Genomic DNA, 25,870 nt, shown 5'->3' on the forward strand with positions numbered 1-25,870 from the left:
GACAGTGTCCAAAGGGCCTGACCATCCATTGTGAAATAACCTTGACATCTTTCTCCAGAGTATCCAGGGATCTTCTTGAAAATAGGACATCCTTTGTCCTAGCCGTGCTTTTTCAGCATTTTTGGAAGTAGTCATGGAGTTAGCCCACCAGAGCAGACTTTTTAGTAAAGCACTTTAAAAAATCCCTCTATCCTTTCTAGGGAGAATCAGTAATTCATATAAGCAAATCTCTTGACTGTGGCTTGTGTATCTTAGGTTCTTTTTAAATCAATAATCAGGAATATACATATATGACAGCTCAGAAAGCTTTCTGGAGTTAATTGAACTCTACTATTGCTTTCATTCATTTGAGGGTCAGGAAAATAGTAATATTTCAGGCTATGATAATAGATATATTCCACGAAGAAACAAACTTTGTAGTCAAGAGAGTCTTCTGGTGCTTTTTGTTAAATGGCCTATTCAGGTTTTCTTTTAACAAATGATATCTAGTCACTGCAGAAAAATAAGGATAAAAATTTTTATCACAGTACCAATTTTACTTTATAATGGTATTTAAGAAGTTATGGAAATTAGAAGTAAATTTTTTCCCTCCTTACATCATCCTTCTATAGTATTATCCAAAAATAGAAAAAAGATAAACATATACCTATTAGAAACAATAACAGGAAGTATAATTTTTGATCTGATATTACAGAATGCTTTTGAAATTCATCATTGAAAATTGGAAGAAGAGCAATAATTTTGAAAGAGATGGAGAACGAAAAAAGACTTTTTGTTTGATATTTAAATCAATTATAAAGTTAAATTATTCAAATATTATAAAAGTGATATAGAACTAGGATAAAAAACTATCAAGTTTATATAGTTTATCTAGTTTATATAGTTTATATAGGATAAAAAACTATTCTATCTAGAATATACTAGCCTGAAAAATATACTCTAGTATGTACATGTATATCTGTGTGTGTTTATGAATTTAATATATAGTATACATAGTATCACAAGTGGGAAATGAAAAATTTGCCCAATAAATGGGACTGAGTCCTTTTATTGAGTATATGAGTTAGGCTAAAGACAAACTTGTTTTATACACATACATGTATATTCACATAAAGGATTTTCAAATATGGTATCTTACCGGGAGTCTTATTTCATCCCCACTTAAATTTTATTTGGTCTAGTCTTATAAGAATGCTGTGCTCCTCAAGGTCATTCAAACCCTAGGTCATTCCTAGGGTGCGTTCCATCAAGTTACTCTGTCATCTTCTGGGACATTGTCCGTCTTCTCCATGGTCGAAGCTAGGTTTCTGGTGCATCCTCATTCCAGCTTGTGATGAAGGGGAGGGGAGTTGTGATGAAAGGGAGGGAGAGTAGATGTGAAGCAAGGGATTTCCTATTAAGCACAGGACACGGGAGGTGCGCATATTCTATTCGTACACATTCTGTTAATGCAGATCTGATCACTTGGCCCTGTCTACCTGTGTGAATGGTTAGGAAATGTAGTCTCCAGCTGGGTAACTGTGGGCTCAGCCACAACTCAGGAGAAGAGCGAGCTCCAATATTATCAGGAAGAGAGATTATATATTGGAGAGAGTTACCAATCTGGACCATAGTAGTTATATGAAAATAAAACATCAATTTAGATCCTCATCTTTTACCATACTTTGAAATAATTCCAAGTAGATATATATAGTCAAACCATATGATAAGCATCCAAAATTGTTAGCATAGCATAGAACCGGGCAAATGGTAATAAAAATAAGTGCTTTTTATGGATTATATCATTGATCTTTACAATGACCCTATAAAAGAGACTACAATGGAAAAGGCTCCATTTGGTAAACAAAATAGATCAAAGAGAGTTCACAGAATAAGAAGTACAAATGACTGATAAGGATTTTTCATATCTTTAATGTTATGATAGAAATGTAAGTTTGAAAATGAGAAATCATTTTCACTAAATTAGGAAATACTTCACAAAATATTCAGATCTTGGATAGGGTAAGTTGAAGAATATAAACTGCCAGAGCCAGTGTGTGTCAGGAGCCTTGTTCATATTCTCTGTGATCCAGAAACTTCATTTTCAGGAGTCTTTACCAGAAAGAAAAAATCAGACTGAGAACAAAGCATTATTTAAAATCATACATACATAAAATTGGAAACCATATAAATGTCTAAAAACATTTTAGGGAAAGTGACTGAATGGTTATATATACAGAATGTAGTATTATGCATGATTAAAATAGTTTATAGCGCTAACAATATGGGATCTGATGAGATGTTAAGTAAAAATGTTAGGATTTAAAATGATCAGAAATTGTATTTAAGTTACATTTTTTAAGAAGCATAGAAAAGATCCTGGAAGTAAATGTTAAATCCTGGGTGTCCTCTGTTATTCTTCTGCTACATCTTGGCTTCATTAGCAATTATGAATTTATTAATAAATTTATTAATCATTTATTAATCAAAGGTTTCTTTACTTACTCCTCCCTCCCACCGTTGGATGACCTAGGAGAAAAGGTACATACATTGTCGGTAAGGTATATAGCGCCTGGCCTGGTATAGGTGATGCATATTGATTGGGTGACATTGGATGATGGGCCTTGAGATGACCTAATTTTTTTATTTTTCACCATGGACCAGCCATATTTATATAATCAGAAAAGAAGACAAATTTTGTGTTAAAGTTTATGTTACGATTTTCTTTAGTAATCAACCTACTTTTCTAATGGTTGAACAGGAAGCAGAGTGATTAAAATCTAGATTAATGTAGAAGTGAAAAAAAAATGTATTCTTTGTAATAGAGAGGATTCTGTCCATTGTCCCACCGCCATTCCCTTGTATGGCCTTGGGACTGTGTTGCTCTGCCTTGTGAAAGTAGAATCTGTGCAGGGTTACCTGTGCACCTATGGAAATAAAACATAGTTGGTCAAGTCTTATGGATTGCTTAATACGATTTGCTATCTTGGCTCCTCTGCAGGTACTCTTGGTTGGCTGCTGTTAAACAATACTATATTTGGAGAAAAGAATTGTAATGGGATCTGATTTCATTTTTCCCTTTTCCTCCCACCTCCTCCCCTTAAAAGTAAATATTAATATGTTTTGTAGTTGGGGGCAATTAAAGTCTTTTAAAGTTGGGTCAGGTGAAACTTCCCATTTAATATTTGTTACCATTTTCTTAAATGTGCCAGTTTAAAAGATTTGACAGAAAGGCAGTAATTTAAAAAAAAAATTAGAAGCAGTATGTAACAGTTAAATAGAGCATTCTCATTTGGAACAATGCTGACAGAATAAAGGTGGAAGGAAGAAAATTTTTATAAACTGATTCTGCCTTAGAAAAGTGAGGAATATGCCTTCAGATTTAAACCTGAGTGTAAATAGGTGAATTTTTCTAAGAGATGAGTATCGATGGAAGCAAATGCGCCTTGCTTTCTGCACTTAGTTAAATCTGTTAATGAGTGAACACCACCTGTTAAGGTAATTGGTGTTTTCTGAACCGAAGAAGCCTGTGTGGGGCATCTAACTAGTCAGGTTTAAGGAAAAGATGTCAGCGACTTAAGACCCAGGTCACGTGACTCCGGCAGCTCACCAGTCCTAGAAGCTGTGGATCAGATTTCAACTCCAGGCAGTCCTCCCAGCCATGTGGGTTTAGCCAAATCAGAAGCAAACCCACACTTCCGAAAATGTTAGGAGCTGCCCTGGGCTCTCCGTGGGGCCTCTGGACCTGGAGCTGTGTTTTACTTCAGAGCATATCGACCAAATGGAATTTTAGTGTTTTGCTGCTGTTTTGATCGTTTCATCCAGTCTTCGTCAGATCTGCCAGGCGAGATGGGGGCTGGAGCTCTCGCCATCTGTGTGAGTACAGGCCGCCTCTCTCCGTGGACGCTGCCAGGGCCCAGGAGAGGCCTCTGTCCTCCTGGTTTGGAGGAGATGTCTGTGTGACTTTGTTTTTCCTTCTTAGGAGGTGTGGGGAGATTTGTTAAGTTAAATTCCTAACTATTCACATGGACATTCTGCAGTATTCGGGGTGGTATTCCATATTATCGTCCAGTTTCCTTTTCCGCATGAAGGAAGATGTGTGCTGAGTTTACTCAGTTAAGTAAACTTACATACTGTCTGTAAATCACTCTCCAGTGTTTTAGACTTTCCTGTTCTGAGTTAGGTATGAGTTAAATTGTAGTTATTGGAAATGTCTTGTACCTAGATTGAGAGCAAATTAAAAGAATTAAAATAACCATCAAATTTTTTGCTTCCAAGAATATATGTAACAAATTTTTATTTCACATTTTGGTTTTCATTTAGTAATTCTAGAAGTTTTGTTTTAGCATGGTTGCTAAAAGTGATGGTGAAAGAGCTAAGTTGATAAACATGTTTAAATCCTTAACCAACCGTACAAACTTCTGGTTATAATACAGTAGCAGTAATAAATAAAATCCACGGAGAAAGGTGTGTATTTCTAGGGCTGAAATTCATGAATTTTCAAAAAAAGCAATTCTCTTGGTGCTTACATGTAACCTTTTGCAATAAACCAGTATATCTACAATTACATAAATTATAGAGTGCTGTAATTACATCTTTTAAAATAATATGCAGAAAATACATCTATCTCAAATTGGTACTGTATTCCAAGGGGCATTTTATTTGTCCTGGAGGTTTACTAAATGAGAAATATCTTACTCTGTATTATCATCTTTAACTGCTCTCTAATGTTTCATCACATTTTGATCAGATCCTGTGAAGTGTCAGAACGAACTGTGGATCTGGTGGCATCCTAAAATATCTAGAAACATCTGGGAAATTTTTGACACGTAGGCCCAGAATGGCCACCAGATGGTGCACTAGCCCCACGGATTGAATTTTCTTAGTAAACCTGTAGGATAACTCCCTGGTTTTCAGCTCAGAACTTCTCAGCATCCTGTGTTCCTGTCTTCCTAACTGTTTTCCTTTCAGACCCGATGCTTGGATGCCTGTAGCATCTAGGTGTGCAGCTGGTAGTCTTTTTATCACTCCAAGGAGTTTCCTTCAAGATTCCTCTTTTTCTTTGTGGGAAATACTGAGCTTATATTTGACCGCACAGGTATGCATTTTTCCAGCTTTATGAAAGAAAGACTTTAGAGCTGGAAATGTGTAGAGTAAAGCAGCAGATCGACTTATTAGTCCTGACTTTTGCAGACATCTGATTGTTTGATTGGATCTTTGCTACTTGCTCTTAGTCTGCATATATTGGTCTCTACCTTGACTAAAATGCAGAGTAACCCATGTATGAAGTTCCATATTTTTCCTTAATTTATATCCAATATATACAAAATTTCATTTAAGGTTGATATAGAAATCGTACAATTTAAGAGATTATTTGCTCCCAGGAGAAATAATTCTTAATCATTCCTACTCTTTAACTTTAGCTTGGTCTTTGATTGTGCTGTGTCCTAATTTTACTGTAGGAGGAAGCACGTGTTTAGGATTCGAAGCATAATATTTCTGGAAATACGGCTGTTGAAGATCAAAACACTTTATGTTTCTGACAGAAAAGTGAGAACTTCAAGTAAATATAAATGAATGCATGTGGGCTCATAAACTCAATAGTTTGGAACTTTGCTACTTAGACATATGTGTAGTAACTGCTCAGTATCCTGTTACTGAAGATAGTTGTTCTTCAGACAAAATAATTGAGTACCAAATGTTTGTAAAGTGTGTGTATGGGTGTGTGTGCATGAATTCTTGAAGTGGGAAGAGAGGTTTAAAGATTTTAAATTCCTAGTTCTGTTGACTTTCACGTCCTCATTTCCTTTTGATGTCTTCTGTTTCCCAAATTGCCAGTGCTGTTAGTAAAACTGTACTGGACTCACAGACTTAAATTACATAGAAGAGGTTGATTCTTTACTGGGACGTACGTACTTTTCCTCAGTAATCACCCCCAGGCAGAACAGGAAACTTATACTTGCCAACTGGCATTATCTTAGTTTCTTCTAGTTTTTAATGCACTTTTGGATGACTCGGGCCTTCTCAGGTGAATCCTGAGTCTTTCAGATTCCCTGCCCTTCCAGCTGTTCTGTCCAAGATGCCATGTGGTCATTTTGAGGATAGGTGGGCTGAGACTAGGGAGTGGATGTTCTAATGGATGAATAAAGGGGGGACCTTGAGTGCCTATGTGTAGGTTCTTATACTCTTGACTGTTCTGCTGTGTGAGTGAGTTTAGGAACCGAGTCAGTGACTGGTGAATTTGGGGCTCAGTTCTCTTGGTATTGTCAGGCCCTAGCTATCATTCTGTCCTGACTTAGCCCCAGCTCTTGGTGGTGCTGGCTACAACTTGAGGGGTATCCCGGGCTTTATAGCCTTTGTCCCTAATGTGGGCACATCCACTCCTGTAGCTTCACCGTCTGGTGCTATCAGCTACCTTATCATACACATAGCGCAGACAGGCCACAGTACAAAAAGGCTCGCAGACCAAATCGGGATACTCTTGTAGATTTATTGCACCAACCTAAGACACCACACACGGAGAAGGCGATGGCACCCCACTCCAGTACTCTTGCCTGGAAAATCCCATGGAGGGAGGAGCCTGGTAGGCTGCAGTCCATGGGGTTGTGAAAAGTCAGACAGGACTGAGTGACTTCCCTTTCACTTTTCACTTTATTCATTGGAGAAGGAAATGGCAACCCACTCCAATGTTCTTGCCTGGAGAATCCCAGGGATGGGGGAGCCTGGTGGGCTGCCGTCTATGGGGTCGCACAGAGTCGGACACGACTGAAGTGACTTAGCAGTAGCAGCAGCAAGACACCGCACAAAGTAAGGGGGGAAAGATGAGGTAGGTTTACCTACTTGGAAAGGGTTTAAATGGGACCCAAAGACCACTCTCCCCAAGTCCTGTGTTACATAATGTTCATCTTTCCTGTCTTTCTTGCCTTCTTGGCCATATCAACCTTCTTTGATCATGTTACATTTTTGAAGACCAGTATTGAGTGTGAGCTGGCTCAGCAGATGGAGTGTATCTGGAGCCAGCACAGCTTGCTCTGTCATCAGGGGCAAGTGTGCCTAGGTATAATTGTAACTTACTAAGACACCACTGCACAGCTATGAATTTTTATGTGCATATCTCAGGCAGAAAGCGCATGGGGCCAGAATGGGTAAAATCAATGGGCGACTTAGTAAAGACATAAATATTTGGTGTCTCATAAATGTCAGGTGCTTAACTTGGTTCTTTCATCTCTTTTTAATCATCTTCATCTTTTTCTTTGTAGAATATGTCTACCAAGCTAGCCTATGTCCTTATGTACTGTCAACACTCAGTTCTATCTGTTCTCCTTACAGTTTCTCTTGTTCTCAATTTAGCTGAACCAAATCTTCCTAAATAATACAGCAAACAAATATTATGTAAGAGCAGAGTTTCAAGACCATCAGAGATATCCTCTTGGTAGTTTCTAGTCTGATTATTTGGTACCAATTTCCTCCCATGCAGACTACATTTAGGTTTTTTAAATGCCATAATGAATTTATTTTTTTTAAGCTTTGAGATTTTTGAAAAGCATGGGCTTTGTTTGGAGCCTGGCATACCTGAGTTTAAATACTGGTTATGTTACTATACTCTGATCTCAGACATTATTGAGCAGTATGCTACCTTGGTAGTAGATTTAGGGGACTATTTGACCATCTGTTTAACTTCTTAGCATAATTTCTGTCATCTAGTAGGCAACCCTGGTGGCTCAGATGGTAAAGAATCTGCCTGCAATGTGGGAGACCTGCGTTTGATCCCTGGGTTGGGAAAATCCCCTGGAAGTGGGCATAGCAACCCATTCCAGTATTCTTGCCTGGAGAATCCTCACAAACAGAGGAACCTGGTGGGCTACAGTCCATGGGGTCTCAAAGAGCTGGACACAACTGAGCAACTAAGCACAGCACAACAGCACAGTAGGCAGCAGTTTGGACAGAAGGGATCATGTCTTATTTGCATTACTTGCTTTTTGCTCAGGACTGGGCAGTAGTAGTTGTTCAGTAAACATTTGCACAGGACAGATCAGTCGTGGCCTGGGTTTTACAGTTCCCTGGGCATATTTTATTTTTGAAGATCTTCAGGAATCTGAGAGTGTATCTGCAAAGGCATCTGACTTCTTGGTGGTGTCTTTTTGTGTAAATGCACAGTTTTCTATTAACAAGAATTAGCAGGACAATTATAAATGTTTTGTACTTCTAACTGTTTGAGTCTCCAGTTGAATATCTCAGGAATTCTTACTGTGAAGTTACATGTAGTCAGAAGATCCCACACATCCATTCCATCTCAGATGATGTTCAGTCTGGTCAATGCATAGCTTTCCCTCAGGTGGGCATGTAATCTGCTTCGATCAAGGTAACTAGCACTGCATGTTCCAGTAGATAAACCTTGAAATCTCAGTAGCTTGAGGCATGAAAATCAAACTACTCAGAGTCTCATGCAAGTTGTCAGAATCTCTCTCCCATCTGGTGGCTCTGGTATGTAGGCTTCCTCCATTCTGTGATCTATTAATTATCTTAGCATATTAGCATGTATCCCCTAAGTTATATCAGGGAAAGAAATGGAGGAGTCACACATGCTTTTTATCTGTCTCACTCTGGAAGCGACTCATTATTTTTCTCATGATTCATTGCTTTGAACTAGTCACATGTTCCCGCCTAAATGCAAAGATAGTTGGAACATGTGTAAACAAAAAGTCTCCCTGGCCGTAACCTAAATTGCTCAAACCAAACAAAGAGGACATATGGTCCATGATTAGGGTAGCAGTCTGAATGTAAACAATGAATTAAGTACACCAAGTGCTGCTGGCAGATACGAAGAGGAGGCAGCCTAAAGATCTGCTTTTAGTTAATTGATCAGTAAATGGCAAGTAGTGGTGACATTCACAAGCCATTGCATCTACCAAGTTAGGCTTCCATTCCTCTCAACGCCTTAGTAGTAGCTGAATGTGTTAGTAAATGTCATTATTATTTCAGCTAGTTCAAGCTGGAATTTCAGTTGCTTGCATCAGAAACAACTAATATACCTCATCATTTGGTGGCTTACTGTTCTGTGGTTTGGGGAAGCTCATCATGCATTGGAATGAGGCAAGATTTGAAAGGCTGGAGATATGGCTTTGAGTCTTGGCTCAGCCACTTCCTGGCTTGCCCAACATGACCCTGAGCAAGATGTTTAACCGCTCACTTTCCATCTGTCACAAGGGGGTATTAGTAGTTGAACTGGATTGTTGTGAGAAACCAAACAAACACTAATGTGAAAATACATTGTGAACAGCACAGCATCATAAAATATTATCTTTGTTACATGGCTATCTGCTTGCCTTAAGGTGGTTTCCTTAATACTATCATTATCTGTTTTAAATAATACAAAAGGAACTCTGTAATCTGAAGGGACTATTTATATTATTGGATTTAGATCAAATTTCAAATAGGATTAAACATTTAATTTTGTTTTTTTTTTTTAACCATAAACCAAGTACTGAAGAAGACTAGATTAATAGTCAAACAAAGATGTCTCTGTCTTCACATTTAAATTGTGTTGCAAGGAGAATTTTCATCTTTGCCCTTCAGAATCAGAAGTCAAAATAGGTCAATAGCAGAGTGATAGATAAATGTATCTACTCAGTGTGGATAAAGTCAGTAGTATCTAGGTTATTTCAGGGTTTTTTTTTTTTTTTAATGGTTGGCTGTGTGGACGGGTTTAATTTGTTTATACTTGTGCAGAAGATTTTGGGGAAATTTTAGTTACAGTGGTGGAAAGTGCAAACTAGCATGAAAGAATTAGGCCAGTTAAGTAGGGAAGACTATACTATAATGATAACTTTGATTAACTCTGTTTCATATCTTAAAGCTGACTTAGGGAAATTAAATTTCAGAGAAGAAGCTTGTGTCCAGTAGTTTCTGAAATAGAGATCATAAGAAGGCATATTTGAGTTGTTCTCTGTAATGATGAATTGACAATAGTTGGTGAAGCGGTGGTATGGCAAGTCATAGTGTAATTGTTTATGTGTCATATAACTAAATATAAGTTTATTTATCATATAGGTAACAGGCAGCTTGGAGATTTTTGTTTAAATTTATCATTCAAAATGAGTGTTCTATGGAAAGATTCTACATGACTTTATTTTATGACAATTCTAAAATATTACAGTTACTCCTTTAAGACTAAGTTGGGGGGGTTTAGCATATCAGATATTAAAATAACAGGAATTAAAACAGTTTAATAATGACTAGCTACTTGAAGAAAGATAATTGCTGTATTTCTTCCTCTTTCAGCTAGAGATGGATCAAAGATATAAATATCAAAGTAAAGTCATAAAAATACTAGAATAACACATGTGAATTTAAAGATTAATTTTGGATCAAGGAATGTGTTTCAAAGGAAACCCAGCCCTGAAGAAAAAGATGGGTTAAATTTTCTGCCAAATAACCAAAATGTCTGTGCAACACAAATATCATAAGTTAAATGCCAGAAGGAAAATGCTGCTGCTAAGTCGCTTCAGTCGTGTCCAACTCTGTGTGACCCCATAGACGGCAGCCCACCAGGTTCCCCCGTCCTTGGGATTCTCCAGGCAAGAACATTGGAGTGGGTTGCCATCTCCTTCTCCAGTGCATGAAAGTGAAAGGAAAGTCGCTCAGTCATGTCCGACTCTTCGCGACCCCATGGACTGCAGCCTACCAGGCTCCTCCGCCCATGGGATTTTCCAGGCAAGAGTACTGGAGTGGGGTGCCATTGCCTTCTAGAACAGATATTTAAAACACACATGACTAAAACAAGATTAATTATTTTAATATAAAAAAATTCCTACAAATCAGTAGGAAAAAGAAAACCACCCAATTAAAATTAGGCAGAACTTATGACTAGGAGGCTCACAAACAAGAAACATAAATGCAAATTCACAAAGAAAATTGCTCAATCTCATTCATAGTTAGTTCATGAAATTTTTTAATACTCGTGGTTTATAAAATGGGAAACAGGCACTCTCATATGCTATGAATCAAGCTGTAAACCATGAAAACATTTTTGTAGGGCAATGTGGCAATACTTATTAAAATTTATGATTTATACAGTAAGTTAAAGGGAAATTTATTTTGCTTTCATATAATCTAGTAGCAAGAAGCTCCTCTTTTAACTCTTGGAGGTAGTATTAAAAAAATTACAGCTTCATAAGCCTGTCCATCTAGCAATTGTGCCTCTAAGAATTTATCTTATAGGTATCTGTACAATTATGTAGAAATGTTTGTGTGATTGCTTATTGCTGAAATACTTGTAATATCAAGAACTTAAATAACCTAAACATCAGTAAATAAGATTGGTTAAGTCAGTTATAGTGTCTTTATAGTATAGTATTAGCAAATATATGTGCTAATATGGAATGCCCTCCAAAATAAGCAAAAGCAAGGTATACAAATAGTATAGTTACATCTGCCTTTATATATGTTTTGTTTATTCATCTTTTGATAAGCTTTTGAATGGTAATCTTTACTTTTTGACTGTTGTGAATAATGCTACTATGAACATTAGTCTACAGGTACCTGTTTTAGTTCCTGATTTTACGGTATATACTCAAAGTGTAATTGATGGATCATACAGTAATTCTATATTTAACTTTTTGAGGAACCTCTGTTTGCCATAGTGCTATATCATTTTACATCATCACCAGCAATGCATTAAGGCTTCCAATTTTTCTACATCCTATGCCAAAGCCTTTGACTGTGTGGATCACAATAAACTGTGGAAAATTCTGAAAGAGATGGGAATACCAGACCACCTGACCTGCCTCTTGACAAACCTGTATGCAGGTCAGGAAGCAACAGTTAGAACTGGACATGGAACAACAGACTGGTTCCAAATGGGAAAAGGAGTATGTCAAGGCTGTATACTGTCACCCTGCTTATTTAACCTATATGCAGAGTACATCATGAGAAACGCTGGACTGGAAGAAGCACAGGCTGGAATCAGGATTGCCGGAGAAATATCAAGAACCTCAGATATGCAGATGACACCACCCTTATGGCAGAAAATGAAGAGCTAAAGAGCCTCTTGATGACAGTGAAAAAGGAGAGTGAAAAAGTTGGCTTAAAGCTCAACATTCAGAAAACGAAGATCTTGGCATCTGGTCCCATCACTTCATGGCAAATAGATGGGGAAACAGTGGAAACAGTGACTGACTTTATTTTTCTGGGCTCCGAAATCACTGCAGATGGTGATTGCAGCCATGAAATTAAAAGATGCTTACTTCTTGGAAGGAAAGTTATGACCAACCTAGACAGCATATTAAAAAGTAGAAACATTACTTTGCCAACAAAGGTCTGTCTAGTCAAGGCTATGGTTTTTCCAGTGGTCATGTATGGATGTGAGAGTTGGACTATAAAGAAAGCTGAGCACCAAAGAATTGATGCTTTTGAACTGTGGTGTTGGAGAAAACACTTGAGAGTCCCTTGGACTGCAAGGAGATCCAACCAGTCCATTCTGAAGGAGATCGGCCCTGGGTGTTCATTGGAAGGACTAATGTTGAAGCTGAAACGCCAATACTTTGGCCACCTGATGTGAAGAACTGACTCCTTTGAAAAGACTCTGATTCTAGGAGGGATTGGGGGCAGGAGGAGAAGGGGACGACAGAGGATGAGATGGTTGGATGGCATCACTGACTCAATGGACATGGGTTTGGGTGGACTCTGGGAGTTGGCAATGGACAGGGAGGCCTGGTGTGCTGCAGTTCATGGGGTTGCACAGAGTTGGACACGACTGAGTGACTGAACTGAACTGAACCCAGCTCTTTATTTTCTGATTTTTTGGATAGTAACTATCTTAATGGGGGGACTGCGTGGTGGTTCAGGCAGTAAAGGATCTGTCCACAATGCAGGAGACCCAGATTTAATCCCTGGGTCAGGAGAGTCTCCTGGAGAAGAGAAGGAATGGAGTTGCAAAGACCCGACTGAGCGACTAACACTTTCACTTTTCATCTTGATGGGTGTGAAGTGTATCTAATTGTGGCTCTGATTTGCATATGGTTAGTGAGTAGTGAAATCGAGCATTTTTTGTGCTTATTAGCCACTTGTCTATCATTTTTGGAGAAGTGTTTATTCATTTTTGAAATGGGTTTTGTTGTGTTGAGCTGTATATGTTCCTAAACATATTTTGGATATTAAACTTGTATCAGATATATGAATTGCTAATACTTTTTCCTGTTCTGTGGATTGTCTTTTCACTCTGCTGATAGTATCTTTAAGGTACAAAAGTTTTTCATTTTAATGAAATAGTTTCTTTGTCTTTGTTACATGTGCTTTTTGGTATCCGTATTAACTTTGGTTATTTTGTTAGATTACAGCTATTACTTGTTTCTTGGCAACATTTTTCTAATGAGTTATTTCAAGAAAATTGCGACGTTCCTTTATTCTTTTAAAAAATACTGTCAAAAAAAAAAAATACTGTCAGTTTAGTTGCTATGTTCCTTTTTCCTTACTCACATTTCAATGAGATGGATTTTTGTACTTCAGTATGAAGAGGGTCCTGTGGGGTGTAGTGATGAGAGGCCAAGGCAGCTTTTCAAGTTTTCAACAGTGAGACTCCCTCCTGTATTGTTACCAAAGGACTGTTTTCTTGAATGTGGGCCTTCTGTTTGCCCATTGCTCCACCTTCTCTCAGAAGCTCACCTGGTCAGGAGAGCTGTACTGACTTTTCTTCATAAACTTGCCCTCCGAGGTCATGAACTGACTATTAGGCAGTGAATTTTCCTGGTGCTTCCTGATAACTGCCTCTTGGGATGCCTGTAGATATTTTCTGTACCTTTTTCCTCTACGCAGTTGAGCCCTGTTCAAGCTCCCAGAGTGTGCTCTATCTTTAAAGTAATACATATTTGTAGGAGATTTTAAAGAACGTCCAGTCCTGGGCGCCTCCTGATCCTTCCCAGACTCCTCCTAGAGCTGGTGTGATGTCTGCGATGTTTCCCGGCCCATCTTTGCCTTTAGCAGCAATAAGACACAAATTGGACTTTAGAGCTTCTCTGTCTTCTGTTGATTTACTTTTCTGCTTAATCTGCTTTGTATGTCTCTGAAAATATAGCTGTTTTGTTTCATAGTGTTTTCTTTAAAACAGCATTTATCTTTTTAAAAGTATTAACCTAAAATAACCAATTAAAAATGATGAATCAAGTGTTCCTTTATTGCTTTGATTATATATAAACTTGCTATGTAGTAGGGATCTATATTGAGTAAACAGCTTAATTTGTAATCAGTTCAAAATGTGTGAGGTTAATTATATGTCTCATCCTTGAAAATATTGAGCCGTAATGCCAAGATTGCCTATTTACACTATCTGTTAATAGACGCAACATACTGACTGTACTGAGTAAAAGACAGAATAAAGAACAGGACTGTTAGCAGAAAGAATGTTAATTTAGGTTTTAAACATATAGACAGGATTTCTAAGAAAACTTTGAATTTCTAATAAAAATTTTATAAATTTTGATACTAATGTGCAAAATGATTTTGTCTTTATCTTTCAAAAGTCATACCTGTATATTTTAAGAAATTGAGATGCTTGGAGAATAATTAGATCATTAGACTATCTACCAACCACAAGCCTTGACCATGGTTCCTTTTTCAACCTCAGTCTTTAGTTCACACAAACATTTGAGTACAGAAGTGGTTAAGGATCTCTGAATTGTTTTGAGAAGAAATCAGAGTAATTTCCTGGAAGAAGGATGATAATGATGATTGTAACAATTGGTACTTACTAAGTGTGTCAGACACACTTCTCATTCTTACATATATATGAGCTTCTTCCAACCTCATTTATTGCTATACGCCAGGAACTCCTGGTATCCCCAATTCATAGATGGGGAATCTGAGTGTAAGTGTCTTGTCCAGGTTTGCACAGCTAATGATATTGGAATGGGATTCAAAACAGAGTCTGGTTCCACAGTCCATGCTCTAAACCAGTATGCTGTGTTATGTCTGTAAGAAAATGATAAACTTTGTATAATCTGATCTCTTTGTCAGCTGTTTCTGATGCTACATTTAAGACTGCTTTCAAAGTTTCATTATTATAGGTTAGTTTTTGGCTGCTTACTCACCAGATAGACCAGGTTGACTGAAATTTTCCATTTGAAAATTTTGAAAGTATTCTTTTGAAAGATACTTACAGGTTTTTAAACTCACACCAAAATAGTAGTGGTTACAGATTTGACTTAATAACTTCCTTGGTAACAGAAGTGACAGTTCTTGCCCATACTACTCTGTAGTAGCTAACACTGTGCCTTATTTAGAATATTAATAGATACTAAATCTATGTTACAACTTTATTGTTGTTCAGTCGCTCAGTAGTGTTTGACTTTTTGCGACCCCGTGAACGGCAGCATGCCAGGCTTCTCAGTCCTTTACTATCTCCTGGAGTTTGCTCAAGCTCGTTTATAACTTTATACATTTGCTGAATTTTACTAGGGAAATCTGGCTTTCAAATATGACCTATTAAGAGATGTCCATGAAAGTGGGTGTGATTCTGTAGACTGTAAGATTCAAAATCAAAATGAAACTACAGAGATCCTACTAAAAATCACAATTGTAGAATTTTCTGGGTATAGCTGTCATGTGTCACATGTAGTCGTTGTCATAGTTTGTGACTGTAATTATATACAAACTACTTTAATGTTGATATAACTTTAAGAAGAAGAACATGGAGTAGGGTGAAACTCTTACCAGCTCCATGCTGCTGCTGCTGCTGCTGCGTCACTTCAGTCGTGTCCGACTCTGTGCGACCCCATAGACGGCAGCCCACCAGGCTCTGCCGTCCTCGGGATTCTCCAGGCAAGAACACTGGAGTGGGTTGCCATTTCCTTCTCCAGTGCATGAAAGTGAAAAGTGAAAGTGAAGTTGCTCAGTCGCGTCCAACTCTTAGCGACCCCATGGACTGCAGCCTACCAGGCTCCTCTGTCCATGGGATTTTCCAGGCAAGAGTACTGGAGTGGCTCCATGATGTTTACCAAATCACTTCTTAACTCTTTGATCTTTGTTTCCTCATCTCTATGATGGAGATAGTGTTTCTCTTTTTAGATTGTAAGATCTACGTGAACCTGCACATACAGTATCGACACTTCGGTTAGTTTCATTCATTCTCAAAAGGGTATATTTCCCCTAATCTGCTTCCCCTGTCCTCAAATAAAATTTTTTGCTTTTTGCCGTCTTTTTAGTGTTTAGAGTCACAGATCCATACATTTACATAGGACACATGCTTTATTAAAAACAACCCTCAGTTATGTTAAACCATATTAAAATTTATCTTTTAAATTACTTCCTTGGGGACAATTTTTCTATAACAAGGAAGAAACAAACCTATATGAGGTTTTCACTGTGATAACGTGAATAAACTGTAAATTGCATTTTTATTTATAACATGTACAGTCTTGTTGAAATTGCTTAAGTTGTGATTACCTGAAACTTTGCTATTTCAGAGATTATAGCATTGAATGTCAAAGAGAATTAGTTGATTTTATGTGCCAATATATCAGTGAGATATTCAGATATAATCAAATCAGAGAAACAAGTGTTCCTTCTACATATTTATATTTCTAGTCCTTCAAATTAAAGCTACCTTAAGCTAACGTCTAGATAAATCTTCATTTTCGGTAGCATCTTACTATTACAGGATCTGCATGGGATTTCAGTGTTCTGACAAATGTTTTATTTTCCTGTTAACCAGGTACTTGTGAGTCACACCCCCGGTTACTGTAGTAATCTGTCTTAGATACTGCAGTGTATTGCTCCCTCTCTTAGTTACGGTTAAGTTGTGGCTTTAGGTTTCTCATTATCTTTCATTTCTTTTAATCATTATATCCGTGTATGCCATTCCTAACACTGAGCAGCATTTGCGAGTTGTTAGGGATTTAGGTTTGAGCTGACATAAAAATAAGTGAAGACCACTCCTCTGCAGCCTCCAGTACTTAGCCTTCAGCCCAGGTGATTGTGTAGCAAGCATGCAGCCTCCTGTGGTAAATATAACTGACTGCTCTTTTTTCTCACGCTATTTTAAGCAAAGTAAAACGGCGGTGCGGCTGAAAGAAGACATGAAAAGGATGGTGGCGGTGCCACTACACGCGCAGAGGAGTCCCACCTACACCAAGCTGTTCGGAGTCAGTCTCCAGGACCTCCACCGGCAGGGGCTGACCGAGAACGGTGTTCCAGCAATCGTGGGGAGCATAGTGGAGTACCTGACCATGCACGGTAAGTCCAGTCGTGTTGTGTAACTCTGCTGTTTCTACAAAAGAATGTTTCAGTGTCAATTCATTGTGCATTACTAGAATCTTCCCTAAAACACCTTAATCAGAATATTGAACTACGGCATAATATAGCCTGCCCTTATAAAAGGATGTGAAGAGCATTTGGACTGTTTAACATTATTTGGAAAATACTTCATTCAGCTTACCATGGAGAAATCACTTTAGTTATTGAGGTTTCTAGTTTGGCATGATTCCTAGTGTAAAGTAGTAAAAGACGCTGTTTTAATATTAATGCTGAATTCTCTTTGACTCATTCCCTCTGAGAGTCAATACTTTTTAATGGAACAGAATACTTTTGAGTACCTCTTTCAGTTTGAGGTCAGTCATGAACTTATTGAATATGCTGATTGCTTTCAAAACTCAGCAGAAATAGCAAAAGAAAGTATTGTGTATAACCTACTGTGGTGTTGGGAGAGGGCATTAACTTTTGGAATGATAAAATTGTGTAAAATAATTGCAGACTGCCATCGAACATTGAATGAAAAAAAGAAAACCATATCTTCTCTTTGTTAGTGAGAGCAAGTATGTTTTACAGCTTTTTAAATTATTTTATTTAAAATAGGACTTAAAAACCTGGATGACTTGAGAGAATGTTGTTGTTGTTTAGTCGCTCAGTCCTGTCTGAATTTTTGTGACCCCATGGACTGTAGCACACTAGGGTTCCCTTCCTGCCTGTTTCCCACAGTTTATTCAAACTCATGTCCATCGAGTCGGTGATGCCATCCAACCATCTCATCCTCTGTCGCCCCCTTCTCCTCCTGCCTTCAATCTTTCCCAGCATCAGGGTCTGTTCCAGTGAGTCAGTTCTTCACATCAGGTGGCCAGAGTACTGGAGCTTCAGCTTCAGCATCAGTCCTTCAGTGAATATTCAGGGTTGATTTCCTTTAGGATTGACTGGTTTGACCTCCTTGCTCTCCAAGAGACCCTCAAGAGTTTGAGAGAATGATGCTTATCAAATGAGGGCAGGGTGATGGGAGAACTCCAAACTATAATAAATATCAATAAACTGTAAGAGATTTGGAAAGAAGCTGTTCTGAGGGAAGAGCTTTGTAATCTTCATTTTCTATGCTGAAACAAACATTTCTATACTAAAACAAAACTCTTTGCAGAGTAGAATATGAAACTTGTGGACATTTTTAAAGATAAAACTTGAGAGTTGGAAGATATTCTGTACTTTGCGCAGTTTGCGTCCGCTGACTCTTGGCATGATTCCAAGTCAGTTGCCCCTGCTGAGGAGGAGGCTGCAGGGAAATGTTCCGCCTTTCCTCTGTAGGAACATGTATGTGCTGTGACAGGGACTGAATGGCAGACAGTTCAGGCCTCAGAAGGTGTTTTGTGTTAATTGAAAAACAGCCGTTTGCTCAGGTTATTTGGTATGTAGATGGGAAAATATAGTATTTCGCTTTGAAAACTGAAGAGCCAGGGATTCACTGCATTCTTACCTCCTAGGAGTTAGTGTTTGGGGAGGAAGATAGCTTCAGGAGGGTGAGATTCTTAGAGAACAGTTCTGGGTTTGTTCAAACACTTGAAGCAGGTTAAACACAACGGTGCTATATGCAGTATGGCAGGAAGATGGGCCCTTAGCCTACAAAATCTTGAAGGCAGGTGTTATAGTGTTAGAGGTTTGACAGGACCTAGTTACACATTCACTATTGAGTAAAACTGTAACCTCTGACTTAGATACAAGACGATCACTAGATAATTCATTTAATATCTTAAATAGGATTGTTTGGTATTACTCATTTGGATGCCAAACTGTGACCAGCTAAGATAATATTTTCATTATGGCATCACCAATATTCTGACCTTTTACCCAACAATGATTAAGTAATAGCCTTTTGAGGTCACTCTTATGTAAGATTGGGCTTCCCTGGTGGCTCAGACCGTAAATAATCTGCCTGCAATGGGGGAGACCGGGGTTTGACCTCTGGGTCAGGAAGATCCCCTGGAGAATGGAATGTCATCCCACAACAGTATTCTTGCCTAGAGAATTCTATGAACAGAGAAGCCTGACTGGCTACAGTCCATGGGGTCACAAAGAGTTGGACACAACTGAGCGATTAACACTTTATGTGAAATCATTTTTATTTTTAATCTTTTAAAACAATATTGAATAACTACTAAATTTATGTGGTTTGAAATTCAGAAAGGTATACAGTGAAAAGTCTCTCCCTCCAAACCCTGTCCCCTGATCATTCATCTTGCCCTCCCCAAAACAATACTACTAAACTATTTTTTGCTATGTTCTTGCAAAGATATTTGAATATATAAGCAAATTTGTGTATTTTCTTTTTCCTTTTTAACATTAGCACATCATGCACACTGTTTATGAATCTTCTTTAAAAAAAAATCACTCAACGGTATATTTTGAAAACTGTTGCATTTTGCATAAAGAGCTTTCCTCATTTAATTCTTTATTCCTCTGCATGCTGTTACACTTTATGTATATATGTGTCACTGTGTTAACTAGTCACATCCTGATCAACACTGAATTATTCCAGTCTTTTGATGTTTGCAGACAATGATTCAGTGACCAACCTTTAACATGTATCGAGCACTGTGATGTGCCTATAGACTAACCTTCTGAAAGCAGGCTTATGGATCAAAAGATACATGCACTAATAATCTTAGGAGTTGAGCTAGTTTACATTCACACCATCAGTGTATGAAAATCTGGGCAAATTTTGAATTAGAGATTGCGTTCTTCTATTTCTCCTTAGTGTACCCTTCATTGTACTTTAATAGGGTGTATTCAGGTAATAAAAAACTAAATGTTTTAGTGGGCTCAGTAAGCTATCAAACACATGGCCCCTGCACTGTAAACACAGAGTCTTAACTACTGGACCACGGGGAAGTCCTTCAGTCAATCATTCTTAGCCAGGGTTAAGAATACCCTGCTTAAGAATATGTGTTCAAAATACACATTCATTGACAGTACCTCGGATCTACTGAATCAGAGTCTTGACAGGCACCTGCCCTGTATTTTGAAAAGCTATGTAGTTAATTACACTGTAGACAACCAGAAGCCGCCTTCTGTATTTGAAACTATTACGTTAATAAACCACAGGGCCCGTGTAAGTTTGAAGCGTGGTATGGAGTTTGAGGAGCTTCCCTGGTGGCTCAGTGGTTAAGAATTCCATCTGCCAATGCAGGAGACTTGGGTTCAGTCCTTGGGTCAAGAAGATCTTCTGGAGAAGGAAATGACAACCCACTCCAGTATTCTTGCCTGGGAAATCCCACCGATAGAGGAGCCTGGTGGGCTACAGTCCATGGGGTCACAAAAGCATCGGACATGACTTAGTGACTAAACAACAAAAACAAAATGGAGTTTGAGGGCAAGACACTTCAGTTGGTTTTCTTTAACAAGTATTTATTATGCACCTGTGAGACAGTAGGCACTCTGTCAGATATGGGATTAGGGATGATTGGTTGTATAATTAACTGTGTTTAGATATTATGGTCATACTTTGTTGTTTAATGTAAATGTAGATATCGTAACAACTTGCTGTAAGGGAAACCTTTTACTATTATCAAGGAATTTTAGAACAGAAAGTGTTTATCAGGCACTCTATTAAGACCTTTTAAATAGACTTTTATTTGGCTACCTAATGCAAAGAGGCCACTCATTGGAAAAGACCCTGATGTTGGGAAAGATTGAGGGCAAGAGAAGTGGGCAACAGAGGATGAGATGGCTGGATGGCATCAGCGACTCAGTGGATATGAGTTTGAGCAAACTTCTGGAGATAGTGAAGGACAGGGAAGCCTGGCGTGCTGCAGTCTATGGGGTCGCAAAGAGTCAGATACAACTGAGCAACCGAACAACAAAAATAGACTTTGGGTTTTTATATTAAAAAAAAACCCACAAAATTTACATGTATTTTTCCATTCAAAGGAAAATCTTGTAAGTTATGAGTCATATCATGTTTATACTGATTAGTTATTTTAAAGTAACTAATCTTGTTTACTGTGTTACTAGATTGCTTCTACTTTAACATGAAGATGCTGTGGGATATTTAAATAGTGTAGGATTCTCTACTTACCACCAGATGTCAGAATATGCATACATATTGTCATATGACTGTCTAGGCCAGTGTGCTAATAAGAAAAATTCTGATTTCTGGCATGTTCAGTTTCTGTTGATGGATTCATACGATCATACATGTATTCATTAGATTTTTAAATAAATACTTCAGTTGTAGCTGTCAGTGCTGTATACGTTATTTTTTGGCATTGCTAAGCCATTAAATTGATGTTTCATTATGATTAATCTACATCTCATGACATCAAATGTGACAGAATCTCAAATGTACGAGAGTAACTCCATAAAGCTTTCTAAACATCTCCTCCCTCTGAATGTTTCTGTAGTAATCATTTCCTAAAAATTTATAATAGGAAACATTAGAGACTATATAGTCTGGAAGTTTCATATGGGTATAGTATATAAGTTCATAAGGGACTTTAAAAAACTATATGGATCCTTTTTGCCAGAGTAAAATAGCCGTGTCCTGACTGAAAAGGCACTAAGAGTCGTTCGAGTTGTTTGGGTGAGAAAAGTTCCTGAGGGGAGAGTTCTGCAAATAAGTGGAATCAGGGCAGAAAAAATGGTTGGGAAGCATTGACTTTGATGACTTCTATTTGTAGCTTCTCTTTCCTTTATTAAGGTCCACAGGGATCAGGAATATTTAAGACTAAAGCCAGTTCTTGGAGCTGGCTAGTTATTTTTTAATAACTGAAAGTACATTTATTTCAGGGAAGGGTCAAAAAACCTTGTTGGAAGAGGGAACCTCAGGTCAAAGCTAGAAAATTACTGTGAAATCAGATCCAGGGGCATTTGCTGGGCCAAAAGCAGGCTCTCGAGCTGGGTAGATAGAGGACTATATTGTCAAGTTATGTATCTTCAGAATTTGGGCCTTGACCAGGAATGGGATTCTCTTTTTTTGGGCGCTACCTGCTTGATGCCAGAATATGTTTCTGAAGTTATAAATGAAGCTTTGTAGAGGAAACAGACTTTGAAAACTTTAAAAATGACTAACCTGAAGTCTCCCTGTAGTAACTGATACTCTGCAGTATTAAAGCAAATGGCATATCACATGAGTTATCTGTTGGTGCAAAACAGATGAACCAAAAACATAGTAGCTTAAAACTGTTTATTATCCCACAGTTCCTATGGGTTAGAAATTCGGACACAGCTTAGTTATGTCTTCTGTTTTAGGGTCTCTTTTAAGGCTGCAGTGATGGTGTTGGCTGAGGTTACCATTCATATCAGGACTTGACTGGGTAAAAGTTCACTTCCAAGCTCATTCATGTCGCTGTTGGCAGGATCCGCTTCCTTGTGGCCTGTTGACCTGAGGGTCTGGGTTACTCACTGACTGTTGTCCAGAAACTGCCCTCAGTTCCTTGCCACGTGGACCTTTTCGTAAGGGAGCTCACAAAATAACAGCTGATTCATCATAGTGAGCAAACAAGAACAGTCAGAGAGAGAACGCAAGCAAGCAATGCAGACATCACAGTCTTATAACCTAATCTCAGAAGTGAGGTTGCAACCTCCTCACTTTCTCTTGTTCAGAAGCTAATCACTAGGTCCAGACCACACTCGAGGAGGAGAGGGGATTCCACACAGCATGGATACTAAGAGGTGAGGGTCAGTCACTAGGGCCTGTCAAGAAGCTGCCTAGCTCACAAACTGCCTGGTGTCTCCTCTATTACATGGTGGCCTAGCCATACCAATTGTGAAATATTTTAAATATCATCTCTAGTTCCACAAATTTTTGTCAAAATTGAGCTAAAATTTGTATCAATTTTTGATACTTGTGTTCTTCATAATCCAATAATATGTGTATATGTAGAAGTACAAAAAACATCTTACCAGATGACAAATTCCATAAGGATCCTGGTGGTATTTGAAGTTTTCTTCTCAGAGTTGGTTTTTTGTTTTAGTACCTAACATACTGCAGGGCACTTTGCTGAATTAAAGGATTCATAAATGTCTTATCAAATTACAAAGCAAAATGAAATTAGCTCTCTTTTTCTTTAGAAAGAGAAATACAGTTAGAGGAAAGAGAGACACCAAGGCTGATAGGCACAGACACCTGCCGTCTAAGTAATTCAGACAGGCTTCGGTGCTTAGGTTGTTGGCTGAAATTCACCACTGGACTCTCAAAAAGAGAGTGGCGAGTTGAGTGCATGGGTTACTCTTTTCTTAGATTGTTTCTCACACATCCAGCATTCCTCCACCATCTGACTCACTTGCTTTCATGGTACTTTGTCTCCTTGAACCCAGCACACTGAGCTGGAAATCATTGTCCTCTACCTCAAACCAGCTGCCACCCTTCCACCACAACCCCACCCCCCAACCTCATTCTTTACAGTACCTTTTCCTGAATCCCTAGTTTTCAAATATTAAAGTTACTTTTCAGCCTTCCCCACTTCTCTGTTTTCTTTGTATGTACCAAGTTCCCAAATCACCTTTATTCTTTCCTTTCCACTCCCTTCCCACCATAGTCTCTGTCTTACTGCCTTACATAGACTGTAGTCACCCTAAGGCAAGCTCTCTGCCCTCTGCATTCTCTACTTAGCTAGCTAGGTCTTCTTTCAACCTTGTTTATGTTGTCTCCCACAGTCAAACACACATTTAATGCTCCATTGATAAATTATGATAAAGTCTTTGCCCTTTGTCTTGACATGCATTACCCTATACTTTCCATTTCTTCCATTTTATTAACCCATGACTCTTTGACTTAAACACTTCATATTTTCACCTGCCTACCTTTCTCTCTGTTCTCCTCTCTCAGCTTCTCTATTCATATATTGGTTTCTCTTTGTCAGGGATCGATTAAGATTTTGGGGTTGTGAGGCTTAATCCTTTTGTGGCCCTCTTTAAGAGAAAGAATATAGAATTAAGAGTACAGAAAAAGGGTAGAGCACTGGAGAAGGCCGCAATAAATGAGAGGCTTCTCTGTGAAGCCTTCTCGGCTGACACTAATAATCACAGATCAACAGCCTAAAGGCCAAGATCTTATCTTAACTACTTTACAGTCTCTAAGTCTTACAGTTTGTATTTATTGATTACTAAAGAAGTAATAGTTCTTTATCAAATAATTGCAAAGGTAATCAGATACAGTTAAGAAGTTTCTTACATACATGTTATTCTTTTTTAAATAGTTGTTCTCAAAATGAGAAGCTGTTTTTGGAGCCCAGGGTAAATTTCTGTTGTATACTGTAGAAGATGATATGAATGACATTTCTTTGTAGAGTAATGTGTGTTCTGTGTTTGTTGTGTCCTGACCTTATTTTTAGAGGTCACCTTTCACAACAATCATATATGATGTTTTGGCTTGGTATATAGTAAATGGGAAAACTTATTATTCTAAGAAAACATTTTTATAAAATGTGAAAACCTTCCAGTGCTTGATAATTATTCAGGAGATTTTATACTGAGGTTTATTTGTTACTGTTCTTTCGAGTTTGTATTTGTGAGAGACCTCTGTTTATTTTCTGTGTGTCGTCTTGGCTGTTTTAGGACTCACCCAGGAAGGCCTTTTCCGGGTGAATGGCAATGTCAAGGTGGTGGAACAGCTTCGATGGAAGTTTGAGAGTGGGGTGCCCGTGGATCTAGGGCAAGATGGGGACGTGTGTGCAGTGGCCAGCCTGTTAAAGCTCTTCCTGAGGGAGCTGCCCGAGAGTGTGATCACCTCCACGCTGCAGCCTCGCTTCCTTCAGCTCTTTCGGGGTCAGTACACCAAATCCTTCTAGGAATTAAAGCAATTTTATTTTTCGCCTAACAAATTTTAAATATTTGCAATTTCTCCATTACTGTCACCTAGATCCTTACCTTCTACCCTAAAATAATACTAAATTGATTATGAAATGCTATTATTAAATATAATTTCTAAGACTGTTGGCATATAAATATATAAATAACATAATAGTTAAAAGCCCTGGTGCTTTTGGGCCAAAGAAATTCTTTTCTGACTAGTTAGTGACTGCCATCAAAGTATTAAGACTGAGGCATTAAATTCTGTGTAGGGAATATTCCCAGGGATGGGGGAGCCTGGGGTCACACAGAGTTGGACATGACTGAAGTGACTCAGCAGCAGCAGCAACAGGGAATAGTGATTAAATTGTGTTTGCTTAGTGTCCTTTGAGACTGAAAAGTCACTAGTGTGCTTTCTCATAAGCAATATTGAGTCCTAAAATAGTATTTGTTTTATATAGTTGAAGTTAAAATTGATTGTTTAGAGGTTCTTAAGCATCTGTTTTTCTTTGAGGTAGCGTTCATTTGCAATATTAGTTTCAGGTATACAACATAGTGATTCAAAATGTTTATTATAGTTATACTTCATTTAAAGTTATTATAACATATTGCCTATATTCCCTGTGCTGTCCAATATATCCTTGTACCTTATTTATTTTATCTGTAATAATCTGTGCCTCTTAATCCCCTACCCCCACCTGTCTTCCCTTATCCCGTCCTTCTTCTCATTGGGATGTCCTCTATTTCTCCAAGTCTGTTTCTGTTCTGTTATGTATATTCATTTGTTTTATGTTTTTCAATTTCACATTTAAGTGATAAGACAATATTTGTCTTTCTCTATCTGACTTATTTCACT

At 38.1% G+C, this 25,870-nt stretch overlaps 1 protein-coding gene across 4 annotated transcripts in view; it reads left to right on the forward strand.

Annotated features, from left to right (window-relative positions):
* FAM13A (family with sequence similarity 13 member A) overlaps positions 1-25,870 on the forward strand; it is a 338,407-nt gene that overhangs the window by 18,005 nt on the left and 294,532 nt on the right. For 3 of the 4 annotated variants that reach the window (XM_040237862.1, XM_040237866.1, XM_040237864.1), the window contains exons 1-3: positions 3,623-3,855; positions 17,016-17,205; positions 24,781-24,990. In XM_040237862.1, coding sequence (XP_040093796.1) covers positions 3,829-3,855; positions 17,016-17,205; positions 24,781-24,990 — 427 coding nt within the window. In that variant the 5' untranslated portion in view covers positions 3,623-3,828. Of the gene's footprint in view, positions 1-3,622; positions 3,856-17,015; positions 17,206-24,780; positions 24,991-25,870 lie in introns of those variants that run through there. The other variant, XM_040237865.1, reaches the window with a different exon arrangement.

Source organism: Oryx dammah, unplaced genomic scaffold (genome assembly GCF_014754425.2).
Source record: "Oryx dammah isolate SB20612 unplaced genomic scaffold, SCBI_Odam_1.1 HiC_scaffold_3, whole genome shotgun sequence".
NCBI lineage: Eukaryota > Metazoa > Chordata > Mammalia > Artiodactyla > Bovidae > Oryx > Oryx dammah.